The sequence below is a fragment of the Anopheles merus genome, chromosome X (assembly GCF_017562075.2).
Source record: "Anopheles merus strain MAF chromosome X, AmerM5.1, whole genome shotgun sequence".
In the NCBI taxonomy this organism is placed as follows: Eukaryota; Metazoa; Arthropoda; class Insecta; order Diptera; family Culicidae; genus Anopheles; species Anopheles merus.
In genome coordinates, this window is record NC_054081.1 from 8187445 (window position 1) to 8200061 (window position 12617).

General features: G+C 50.9%; 1 protein-coding gene across 1 annotated transcript in view; it reads left to right on the top strand.

Annotated features, from left to right (window-relative positions):
- Positions 1-9106, top strand: part of LOC121595416 (serine/threonine-protein kinase 32A) — a 78959-nt gene extending 69853 nt beyond the window's left edge. Inside the window, exons 8-10 of the mRNA XM_041919385.1 lie at positions 3676-3801; positions 7132-7313; positions 7471-9106. Of these exons, the coding sequence (XP_041775319.1) occupies positions 3676-3801; positions 7132-7313; positions 7471-8064 (902 nt within the window). The 3' untranslated portion in view covers positions 8065-9106. The remainder of the gene's footprint in view (positions 1-3675; positions 3802-7131; positions 7314-7470) is intronic.
- The last annotated feature ends 3511 nt before the right edge of the window (positions 9107-12617 follow it).

Here is a 12617-nt window from a genome sequence, read left to right on the forward strand (position 1 = left end):
ATCTTAAAGTTAATTAAGCTTCATAGCTTATCATCTTTTCATTATAACGTCCAAAAAAACATTTGGTTCTCGTAATCGAAAAAAACATATCCTCTTGACCGTACATTTTAATTTCAAACGAATGAAATTGCAACAACTTAGGTGACATCACCTGAACTTCCAAAGCGGAAAGAATTAGCAGTCGTCTAACATTGGCTTTGCAATAGCTGGAATGATACAAAGCATACGATTGTAGAAGTCAAAGCACGCTGCATACATTCAGGCGCAATCATAGGACCGTAAAGCGACACGTTAGCCCAAAGGTATGCAATCCACTCCACAGAATCATCTTATTTAAATCGGATTTGCCGTTGATTGTGTGCAGAAAAAGAACAAAACGGTTTCAGCCCACCGCACGCTTGCTCAAGCGTAGCTCATGCTGAAAAGAATAAATTTGACCCATTATGCTAAGCCTCTAATTCACTTAAGAGATTAAAACTCTCTCTCCCTCCCCCTTTCTCTCGAGCCCCACTAAACCATATTGCCTGTATCTTAATTTTCCATAACCGCAAAAGCGCTTCGTTTCGCTTCCATTCACTCACCGCAGATAGTGACCAGCGAGAATAAACAAACAATAATTGTAATAGCATCCGTGCAGCATCTCAAAAAAACCGTCGACACTAGAAAAAAAATCGACGGAAGCTGGCTGAAAAATATCATAAACTATTCTAGCCCTGCCAGGTGCCCGCTGCTGTCGCCTCCCTCCAAAAGCCGACCCTTATTAACATACAAATACCTCCTAATGTGTTTCCACTGCCGTGCCGGCGCTGGTGGAACCTGCCAAGCACCAGCAAAAAAAAATAAAAAAAGAGTGTGAACTGCCTTTTTTGTTGCTTTGCATCCTCCAGGCCTGCCCGGTAAACCTGCTGCTGTTTCGGCAGTCCGGGCACGTCCACAAACGTCGTCCACGGGTGTCATCCTTCAACCGGGCGCTACGATCACGTACACACATTGCCGCCAGGATGTTCGAGCAGCTCCCGGTTTCAATTGGCTGCAAAGGTTGACGCTTTTGACGCTTCCCCGTAGAGCGCGCGCTCCACGGAAATGGAAAACGACAGCAATAAAGGAAGATATTTTGCCCTTTATTATTCCCAGGCGTACTGCCCCGCCTTTCCACCCTTGCCCGCGCCAAATGAGCCTCCCGTTCGCACAAGCCGCCCATGCACCCATCCAAACGATGCCCTGTTTTCTTGACTTTTTTCTGGCATCACTTCCAGATAAGGCAACCCCTCGTTGGTAGTAAGCGTGCACTGTGTGTGTGTGTGTTTTTTTGTTGTTGCTTTTTTCCTATCCTTTGACAACACACACACACACGCTGCGGCACAGGACACAAAACGGATCGGGCACGAGATTGTGTGCACACCGTTTATGCTCAAGATTCACCTTAATCCGTTGATTTTCGGCGCATTTCCTGATTTTATGCTTCCCTTTACCGTCCCCACGCGCTTCATTCCCTTCCCCAGTCACAGCTTAATCTGTAAGCAGAGCACACACACACATACTTACATATATTTGCTTTGTATATGTGTGTGTGTGTGTGTGTGGAGCAAATGGACGGCATGGAAATCCGTTCGAACGCGCACTCCTTCGCCGCCGGCACAACTTCCATCGCCAAAAAACTGCGCTTTGGTTTTTATTTCCGCTTCATTTTATTTTTTATTTTTATTTTTTCCACGTTTCTTCACTGTCTCCTGTGCCGTCGGCTGGAGTCGGCTTCCTCCTCCGGGAACCATAAAATTAGGAAATAAACGCCACCGCCAAAACGACTCCCCCTTTTGCCTCGACCGGAGTGAGCGCGCAACGCGCCGTTGTAAAGCTATACGGCGAAGAAAGACAAGAAGAAGGGGGGAGGGTGAAGAAAGAGGTGAAGAAAGGGGGAAGAAAACATACCATAGCCTTACCGATTGGAATTAGGCTGCCGCCCTTTGCGCGCCATTCCCGAAACATCCCACGCTCTTGAATTCATTTCTAATCTTTCGCAGATGGCTCGATCGCGAAGCGCTCTAACGCTTCGGAAACCATTTCGAAACACACACACACAACCCGACGTACATTCCAGAGATGGCTTCCACTTCTAAATGGCCGGAACGTGGAGTTTTAAATTCCCCCATGCCAACCCCGCTTTTCCGGGTTGGGCAACTGCTTTTTTTTTTGTCAAAATGGGCCACACTGGACCGATTCGGAAGACCGTGGGACCATCCCGGAAAGGGAATTTGTTGCTTCCTGTGGGTGACGGGGTGAGTGCTATATTATTGCCTGCATTTACGATTGTATAAGTGTGTGCGTGTGTGTGTGTGGTTTGGTGTGGTATAAAGAGACGAGGGGAGAGAGCGAGAAAACCCACTGAACGTAACGCATTTTGATCCCAGCGGTGGCGGTGGTTCTGTCGTCGTCGCCGTTTTGCCTTAGTAAAGTAGTGTGCGGCGGGCCAAGAGCAGGCAGGAAGTTCGATTTGCTGTCACTAGGAGCGCTGCTCTGCAAAGCGGGAAGAATATAAAAAAAAAACTGTAGGCGCTTTGTACTGCAATCCTGTCACACAATAAGCCTACATCCGCCCGAATGTATGCAATCCGAGCCCAGCACCGAGTGCGTTTGCCGGTGCTATCGGTGCTGGCATACCTGCAGGCGCCATCCGTTCGGTGACAAACCAAAATCCGGTATGCAATCCGCACGACAAAGCTCCCTTTTTTGAACAGCCTCTCGTTTGACGCTCTTGTACGTGGCACTTTTGACATCGGTTTGACAACAATTCTATCTCGCATAATGTTGCAAGGTAAGCTTCTATTGATTGCAGCAACAACAAAAAAACTCCTTGTAACGCTTCAACACTTGCCCAAAACAAGAAGAACAAAAAGGAACTCGTCACATGCAAGCGTATCGGCACACATCGTCAACAGAGTTTTGGCGTGCGCCAGCACAAAACCGACAGTCTGCAAACGTTTGAGCGAACGGGGGAAAAGCACTCTGGTACGGCGAAGTGAACACACACACACACTCACAAAAAGGATCAAGTCTATCACCATCCGAACGGCTCGCATCTCCTTTCCGGTGCAGCTCTCGGTACGCCCAAGCGCTCGCCATTTCATGTCATAATCTTTGGCACGTTTGAAGTGCAGCCCAACCTGGCAGGCAGCGCTCAAACGTCCCGGGCACGCTACAGATAAGACACGTGACCCGCTTGGCCCGGTTGCACATAAAGAAAGCAGCAGGGCAAAGCAAGGGAAACCGGTGGTTAGCCTTCAAGTGCCCGGTGCACAGCAGCAGCAGCAGCAGCAGTAAAAAAAGAACGACTACACGTTGAACGGCGATCGATCGGTTTGCCCGTGTCTCGCCACCAGGCAAGTGGTACGGCGCTGGTGGTAGGAAGGCGTGCGGCCGAGATTGTTATTCCTGCGCTGTCAACTGGAAACATCAAAAGTACTCTGTGCTGTAGAAATGGTTAGGTTTTTTTGTTTGTTTTTCGGAGCTGAGATTGCAACTGCCAGGGAACCATTTCCGTCTCAACTGAAGAGAAGAGAGAGAGAAAAAATGAAGGAAAAGCTTGGCCTCAGTGCCCAAACGCAACAAACCAGCATAATTGTGGAGCGGTGGTTTTGCTAATTTCCCCCGTGTTTACTTTACTTTCTCGCCGCACAGGACACGCGCATCTGACGGACTTTAACATTGCCACGCGGCTACCACCGGACGGGCTCGCCTGCAGCATGTCCGGCACCAAGCCGTACATGGCCCCGGAAGTATTTATGTGTGCCTTAGAGGAAATAGGTAAGTTGGCGAAGGGAGAAGGGTATAAAAACACTCTCACACACACATATACAATGCAACCCTTTTTTTTCGACGGCCTCCATGCTGCTGGCTAATGGTTTCGCAATTAATAATAAACCTCCGCTCCGGACGCTTTCATCGCGATGATGAAGCGATCCCCACGGGGCACACAGGCAGTACAGTACAAGCTCGACCGACGCAAACGAAGAATTATGTACAAAACACACACACACACACATACACTAGTGGTGTGCTCTCTGGAGCGCACCCACGACTTCGACCCGACTCCTGCTATCGTTCGTCCGATTCCGACTCCGGCAAATTTAGGAATCACTAGTTGCGAATGAGTCGAAGTCGTCCGGATTCGGAGTCGTCTGGATTGAGAGTCCTCTGAAGTCTTCTGGAGTCAGTCAGAGTCGGCAGGAGGCACGCGCACTTCTTAAACAGGTATTTTTTTCTAAGAATAGCGACTCGAATTGACCGTAGTCGTAGCAGAAGTCGGAGTTGCAGATGAAATGTCTGGCCATAAAAAATTCCACCGACTACAGTCTTCCGACTACAAGCCACTGCAGATGACTCCAATCGACTCCGGATGATTTCAAATGGTTCCGGGTGACTTTAGACGACTCCAGAAAACTCTGTACAACTCCAAAAGACTTCGGACGACTTCGGATGACTTCAAACAACTCTGAATGATTCTCCACGGATCCGAATGATTCTCGACGACTCCGGATGACTCCCAACGACTCCGATTGATTCTCAATGACTTCGGATGACTCCAAATGATTCTCGACGGCTCCGAATGATTCTCGACGACTCCGGACGACTTTGAACGACTACGGACGACTTTGAACGACTCCGGACGACTTTGAACAACTCCGGATGACTCCAGAGGACTCCAAATGACTTCGGATGACTTCAACTCCGCAAGAAACCAGAAAACCCTGGACGACTCTAAACGACTCCGGATGACTCCGGACAACTCCGGACGACTCTGAACGACTATGGACCACTACAGAAAATTCTGGATGACTCCGGCTGGACGACTTCGGATGACTCCGAACGTCTCTGGATGACTTCGACTCTCTACGATTCGATTCGACACAGGGTGATTTCGGACTACTCCAGATGACTTCGAACGATTCCGGATGACTTCGACTTCAGACGACTTCGGACGACACCGGATGACTCCGTACAACTCCGGACGAACCCTAATGACTATGGACCACTACAGATCACTCCGAACGACTCTGGCTGATGCTGGACGACTTCGGAAGACTCCAAACGTCTCCAGATGACTTGGACTCTGGACGATTCCAGTCGACTCCGGGTGACTACAGACGACTCCAGATGACTTCGAACGATTCCGGATAACTCCGACTCCAGACGACTTTGAATGACTCCGGATGACTCTGGATGACTTTGGATGACTCCAAACGACTCCGACTCCAAATGATTCTCAACGGCTCCGAAAGATTCTCGACGATTCCGAACGGTTTCGAACGACTCCGGATGAGTGCAGAGGACTCCCAATGACTTCGGATGACTTCAATTCCGGAAGAATCCAGAAAATCCTGGACGACTCTTAACGACTCCGGACGACTCCGGACGACTACGGACGACTCCAAACGACTGTGGACCACTTCGGATCGCTCCGGACGACTCCGGCTGATGCTGGACGACTTCGGAAGACTCCGAACGTCTCTAGATGACTTGGACTCTGGACGATTCCAGTCGACACCGGATGACCCCGGACTACTTCAGATGACTTCGAACGATTCCGGATGACTCTGACTTCAAACGACTCTGAACGACTCGGGATGACTCCGAACGACTCCAAACGACTCCAAACGACTATGGACTACTCCCGATCACTCCGAACGACTCCAGTTGATGCTGGACGACTACGGAAGACTCCGAACGTCTATAGATGACTTGGACTCTGAACGATTCCAGTCGAACCCGGATGACACCGGACGACTCCAGATGACTCCAAACGACTTCGGATGACTCCAAACGACTTCGGATGACTCCAAATGATTCTCAACGGCTCCAAATGATTCTCAACGGCTCCAAATGATTCTTGACGACTCCGGACGTTTTCGAACGACTCCGGATGACTCCAGAGGACTCTCAATGACTTTGGTTGACTTCAACTCCGGAAGAATCCAGAAGACCCTGGACCACTCTGAACGACTCCGGACGACTCCGAACGACTGTGGACGACTCCAAACGACTGTGGACGACTCCGGCTGATGCTGGACAACTTCGGAAGACTCCGAACGTCTCTAAATGCCTTGGACTCTGGACAATTCCAGTCGACACCGGGTGACTACGGACGACTCCAGATGTCTTCAAACGATTCGGGATGACTCCAACTTCAGACGACTCGGGATGACTCCGCATGACTCCGTACAACTCCGGAAGAACTCTAAGGACTATGGACCACTACAGATCACTCCGGACGATTCTGGCTGATGCTGGACGACTCCGATCGTCTCTGGATGACTCCGACTGCAGCTGACTCGGAATGACTCCGGACGACTTCGGACGACTCCAGATAATTCAAAACGGCTCATGATAATGCTTGCTAGAGTTGGCTTCAACATTTTGCCGACTTTACCCATCACTACCATACACAAACAGAGAGAGAAAGAAAAAACACCATTTATAAAACCATTTCCCTTCCATCCTGAGAAAGCGGAAGTGAAAACAAAAACATGCTTTCACTCCGTCCCCCGTCATTCAGCAAACAAGAGGCTGTGATCATCGTTTTCAGCTTTCAGAAGGAGAGCGTAGTATGTAGCTCCGATGGCAGTGTGCGTGTGTGCCAATAAACCATTAAATTATTCCGCCTCATTAAACTGCACCTCCCTAACCGACCGACCCGAGTGAATAAATCGCCCGCTTCCATAGGAGTTGTTGTGTGCGGGATGTACTAAACCCCCTCCGCCACCATACCTACCCACCGGGCCGCTCTCCAGACATGAAGACACAACGGCACCGCACACACACACAGACTGTATCAGATCGACCCGAAGAAGGCGCGGCCAAAAGCGAAACTTCCCAATGCAAAATGCACGTTACGTTGCGCGCTGTGCATACCTTGCAGGCGCACGGGCGCCGTCTTGCAATAAACTGTATGTTGCATCGAACAAAACATGCGGAAGCATACATGTCACTAGCTAACCAGAGCGCTTGTTCCAGGCTCCAAACCAGGTTAAGTGTTTCCCCCATGTGCTCCTTCCTTCTCCCAATGAGTAGCGTCCTAAAAAAAAGCCTTAATGAATGTCCTTCCCATTCTTCTCTTTGAACTTTGCTTGCTTGCAGCCGGCTACAGCTACCCGGTCGACTGGTGGAGCCTCGGCGTGGTCGCTTATGAGCTGCGGAGCGGCGTCCGGCCGTTCGTCGTCCACTCGTCCACGCCGCTCGCCGAGGTGAAAAACGTACTGAACACGCAGCCCCACTATCCCCGCCACTGGAGCGACCACTTTGTCGATCTGCTGTCCAAGGTGAGCGCTCCGTTTCTGTGTTGCAATTTGCATACCTTTTTGGGGCGACCAGACGGACTCTGACGCCTGCAAGTAGGCAGAGCGCATTGCAAAGTATCGGAGGTCTTTGTTTCTTGTTGAATTGACACTTTTTGTCTTTCCTTACCTTCCCAAACAGCTGCTGAACGTGCATCCGGGCGCGCGGATCAGCACGCTGAAGGAGCTGCACCTGACGAAGCTGCTGCGCGGCACGGACCTGGAGCGGGTGCTGGCGAAGCGCACCAACCCACCGTTCAAGCCTTCCAAGGACCACCTGAACTGCGACCCGAGCCTCGAGCTGGAGGAGATGATCGTCGAGACGAAGCCGCTGCACAAGAAGAAGAAGCGGCTGGCGAAGCAGCGCTCCGTGCACCGGGAGAACAGCGACCAGCTGCACAGCCAGCTCGACACGCAGCTGCTGAAGGAGTTCCTGGTGTACAACCGGTACAAGGAGCTGAAGCGCAAAGCGATGGAGGCGAAGGAGTCCGAATGGCAGCAGGAGCTCGACCAGGCGATGGCCAACTCGCACGTCTCGAGCCCGGCCGACCGGGCCCTGTCGCCGATCAGCGAGCGCACCGAGCAGGCGTCCGGCGTGAGCAGCGCGGCCGGCTCGACCGACGGGCCGGTCGAGCCGATCCCGGTGCCGGGCGCCGCTGGGACCGCCGGCCGCACCGGACCGGACGGACCGATCGACTACATCGACCGGACGCCTTCGCCCAAGAGCAGCATCTAGCAGCACCAGCAGCAGGGCGACTCCTGCCACATCATCTGAGCCGCAGCAGGAGCCGCGGCTTTTGTGGCCCACACACACACACACACATTGACCCACTCCCTTTAATTGGCTTGTGATATAAGGTACACCGCCCGGTTTGCCGCCGCCGCAGGAAGAGACTGACATTCACCCCCACCGCTCGACAACTCGACGCACACACACACACACTCACACGCATAAGGGAATGCAGGAGGACGGGCGGCCGGTCTGTCGTCCGTCCCCTCAACCCCCCCACAAATGGGCAAGGCAATCATTTATCAAACCGTGCTGCGACGGGCAGAAAATGGAGCAGCGCACAAAACACGCAACACACTTTAAAACTGTGTGCATTTAGCTTGTAAGCGAAACGAAACGATAAAGAGAAAAAAAAGAAAGGTGCTGCTCCTCGCTCCCCCCAGTCCCTACACTTTGACACTTGTGCTTCGCGCGCTGACGCTCTCTTTCGCGCACGCTCCTGCACTGCGTCCTGTTTAGAGAAAATGAATGACTCATCCGCGGTGCAAGCGTCAGTCAATTTCCCGCAAAGCACATCGATAGCACTGCGCCCCGGGACTGCCTCCGGTACGGCAAATGTGTAGTTTATCACACACCCACACCCACCCACACACACACACACCCACACATGCGATGGTGCTTTAACCCGTCCTGTGCAGTGGCATCGTGGCTGTAGATGCACGTTTTTGCACTCTCCCTCCCAGCTCCCTACACAGCGTCCTGTAGATCAATTTTACACACGTACCCGCCCACCCATGCTTTGCGAATCGAATCGAGTAAATCACCGCACGGGCCGGTGCAGCTTGCCTACCTTCCGGGCGCAATGACACGGCCGGCAGCAGCACTGCAGCACACGGAGCGCATTTAATTAACCGTAAAAAACACAAACACACATCACGGGGGAAGAAGAAAAAAGAACACAAAAAAATACCCTTGAGCTAGCTACATGTATGTTAGTCTTGTGAAAACTGCTGTGAAATAAAGAAGAGTAATGAAAACACACAACAACAACAACAACAACAACAGCGGCTAAGATACAGCGGATGAGCTTTCAACACAAACAAGCACGCCATTTATGCGCCGCTAGACAACCCCGGTAACGGTAAGTATTGCGGCGAAAGGCAGAAAAAGTTTCGTGCGACGCAGCTTGCCTACCATGCAGGCGCCGCTTGGGGTCTGGCTTGGCGCGATTTTTTTTTTTTTGTGGTGGTTTGTGGGAGGTTTGTTTTCATTTCGCTTTTTTTTTTTTGTTATTCTTTTCCTTCTGCAAGGCTCTTGCGTGTACATTTCTCATTACGCTCGCAGCACAATACGGCAACAGCATTGCCCCCGTCGTGAACTGGGCCGCTGTGCGCAACCCATTGCCGACCGGTCGAGGGCGTATTGATTGCACTTTCGCAAATCAACTGTTCGGTCGCTGTTGCGCTGTTGTGTGGCGGTGAGTTGTACCGTGCCGACGCCTGCCTGCCCGACACAAAGTTGCGCCTGCATGGTATGCACACCGCTCAGCTATGATGCCGGGCTGGTTTGTAGCCGAGGAGTTTTGATGGGTTTGTACAAAAAAAAAAACATACAACAATGGGGCACACTTCCAACGCAAACTCTAGTGTCCGGAAGGGTGCTGTTAATTGAAACCCGAAACCAATACGCAAACCAAATGGTGCGGTGCATCGGTTTCCAACAACCGGGTACGTGTGCCAGGTACGGTCCCAGGCAGCAATCAGTGATACCCGTTCGAGCTACCTGTCCGATGGCTCTGTTGCAAAGTTTTTGCTGGTGCGATTGTAGTTGGCTCGTTTTTTTTTTACTGCACGTTTGCCATTTCGGTTTGCGATGAGCTATGCTATGGTGCCCGGCATTCCCCTGCAGCATCCGAGCTCCGCCGGTGAGCAGCGCGAGCCATTGCTGGCTCTGTCTGGCCATCTGTGTACACAGTGCCACCACACGGTGGGAAACTCAAGCCCGGTCCGGACAGAAACCACGGTACCTTTGATCATCTTTTAAATTGATTTTCATGATGATTCCCATCGCCCCAACGCCGCCGGATGGGCGGTATACGGTGCAGCCTTTTTCCAGCGCTTTTCATGGGGCTAGGGAGGGGAAGGGGGCAAACGAGGAGGACGTCTCGACAAGTGATTGCAAAGTTTAGTGGAAACTTATTCCGCCCCGCTGCACTGTGCAATCGGACAACGCCGATTTCACGCTCGGCGGCCGCGCCCGCCATGTATGCAACCGGTGGCGCCCGCATGTATGCAATGGTTTAATCAAATGCGTAATGCGTAACCGTACACGCGGCACCACCGGCCTTATTGCGATGGGGTGGGAGGAGGAGTGCAAGGGGTGGGGGGAGGAGGTGCAAGGGGAAAGCTGTTGCTCACCTGAGGCAACAGCATCGCATGAACGATTTAATTCAATTTGCAATTACAACCGATCGATCCGTTTGGTGAGCTGCGTGGAAATTATGCTTTTTTTTTGTGTTACACTTTTTCACACAACTATTTCCTCGAAACATAACCTTTGTGAGCTTGCAAAATTCATCAAATTAATTCAGCGAAATTATTTCATGCTAAATTTCATGCAAAAAGTTGCTAAATTGTTAACGTTCCCAGATATTATTTTTTCGATACATTTATGATGTACGCTGTAACTCAGCAAAGCAGCAAAAAAAAAAACAAAAATGAGGTTTTACCGTTAAAATAAACCGCAGAGTTATATAGAAAATAAGTATTTCTGCTGCAATCATATGGCTTCACAATGGCTAACGATAAATGTAATGCAAGCACTGAACCGAACGATCCAAATTGGCGCACGGCACGCTCAATCAGCGGGCTAATCGTGCACCCAGGGAGGCAGAGCATGGGGGCTCCAAAAAGGTCAGCCCAAGGTGAAGCTGTGAGTGCCAGCCTGCGCCCCCAATCCCCCCAGGTCAAGGATCAATCATTCCAGCGGCTAATGCTTTAATTCCAGCATGATAGCGTGCCTCGCTGCTGGGAAGTTTGCTGCGAGCGCTTCCAATTAGAGAGCTACACACAGACACAGCGCAAACAAACCTGGTCAATCCCCCGCTGCACTAATCAAAGATTCCCTCCCCCCGAATCTCGTCATGGGCACCCCAAGCACCGACACAGCTGATGCGATTGGGAGGGAATTTTCGGACGAATTCCGGGCGACTTGGCGGCAGGATGAACGACTATCATCGCGCTGTTCAAGAGCGCCGGTTGGAACATTGCGACCAGTAACAACACTCTGTCCCCCGCCCCAAGCTCTTCAATGCACTGTGTTTGTGCGGGTTTGGGTACTGGCCAAACCAAATCTCGACCTGCTCCAGCTCAATCTCATCAGACGGTGCCTCCCGGCGACAGTGTGGCTTGCTAAACCGCCCGATCGTATAGATTTCGGGTCAGCAGGTTTATTTGTGTTTGCTTATCTTCCCTGCACCAAGCACAGGCACACACTCACACACATTCCCCGCCGTCGTGTTGGTTTAACCCGCCGTCCACAGGATTCCGGAGCCCGAGTGTAATAACAACAAACAAAGTTCTGGCCAGTTTGATCGGCTTTGGCTGATTAAAAACGCACCTTTTCGCTCGCCAGACGCTATCTGTACCATATCGGCGATGGGGATCGTCGGAGGGCCCGAAGTGGATGACCGTGGACCGGGGGGGGGGGGGCAGGATTGTTTACCTTGTTCACAGCCCGTGCTGCGACAGCTACGGGTTGCAGCCCGGACTCACTATTGCCGGTCGTCCCGATCGCCGGCTTGATTGAGGAAATAGGGTTTCGTCCAACAGCTAAAGCAAATAAGCTCTCGCCGCCTGGGGTGGATTTGTTTGTCTTCGGCAAAGTGGGGAGCTTCTTTTTAATGGTTTTTCTTGTTTTTGAGTCGATTTGGGGAAATCTGCTCCATCGCAGCTTAGACTGTTTCATTCTGGACAGTGTCGGCAGGGAACGGAAAATGAACGGAACGGACAGGCCACTGGCCATCTACCCTGGAGTGTGGGCTAAGACGGGACAAACTGCTTCAGAATCAGAATACTCTGAAATGAGAAATATCGAAACGGAGATATGGATTCGGATGATGAAGAGTTAGTAAGGCCAGATAGGTTAGAACCACCAGGCGAAAAATTAGCTAAATCACACAATAGATATCACCAGTTAAATTTAACATAAAACTTCTTCAAAATACGGCTAAAGTGTCTTCAATTTTTGTGTTCTGCTTCATTGATGGTAAGTAAAACATTCGATATCAAAAATACGAAACAATAGTTCACCAAATTATGCTCTTCTTGTAGTGGAAACTTGGTAAGCCTTGAAATAAATGAAACCTTCGAACAGGTAGCAGCAGGATCATTGCGCATTGCATGTATGACAAAAGCATTCTCCAAAAAAAAAACTACCAATCATCATGTTTCATTTAAACCATTAAAAATGTATGAAACGCTTGCACTCGAGCAAGACATTTGTGGTGTCTTGACACAGCAGTTCAGGAGTTCAGAGCCGAGGACAAGGACAAATAATAA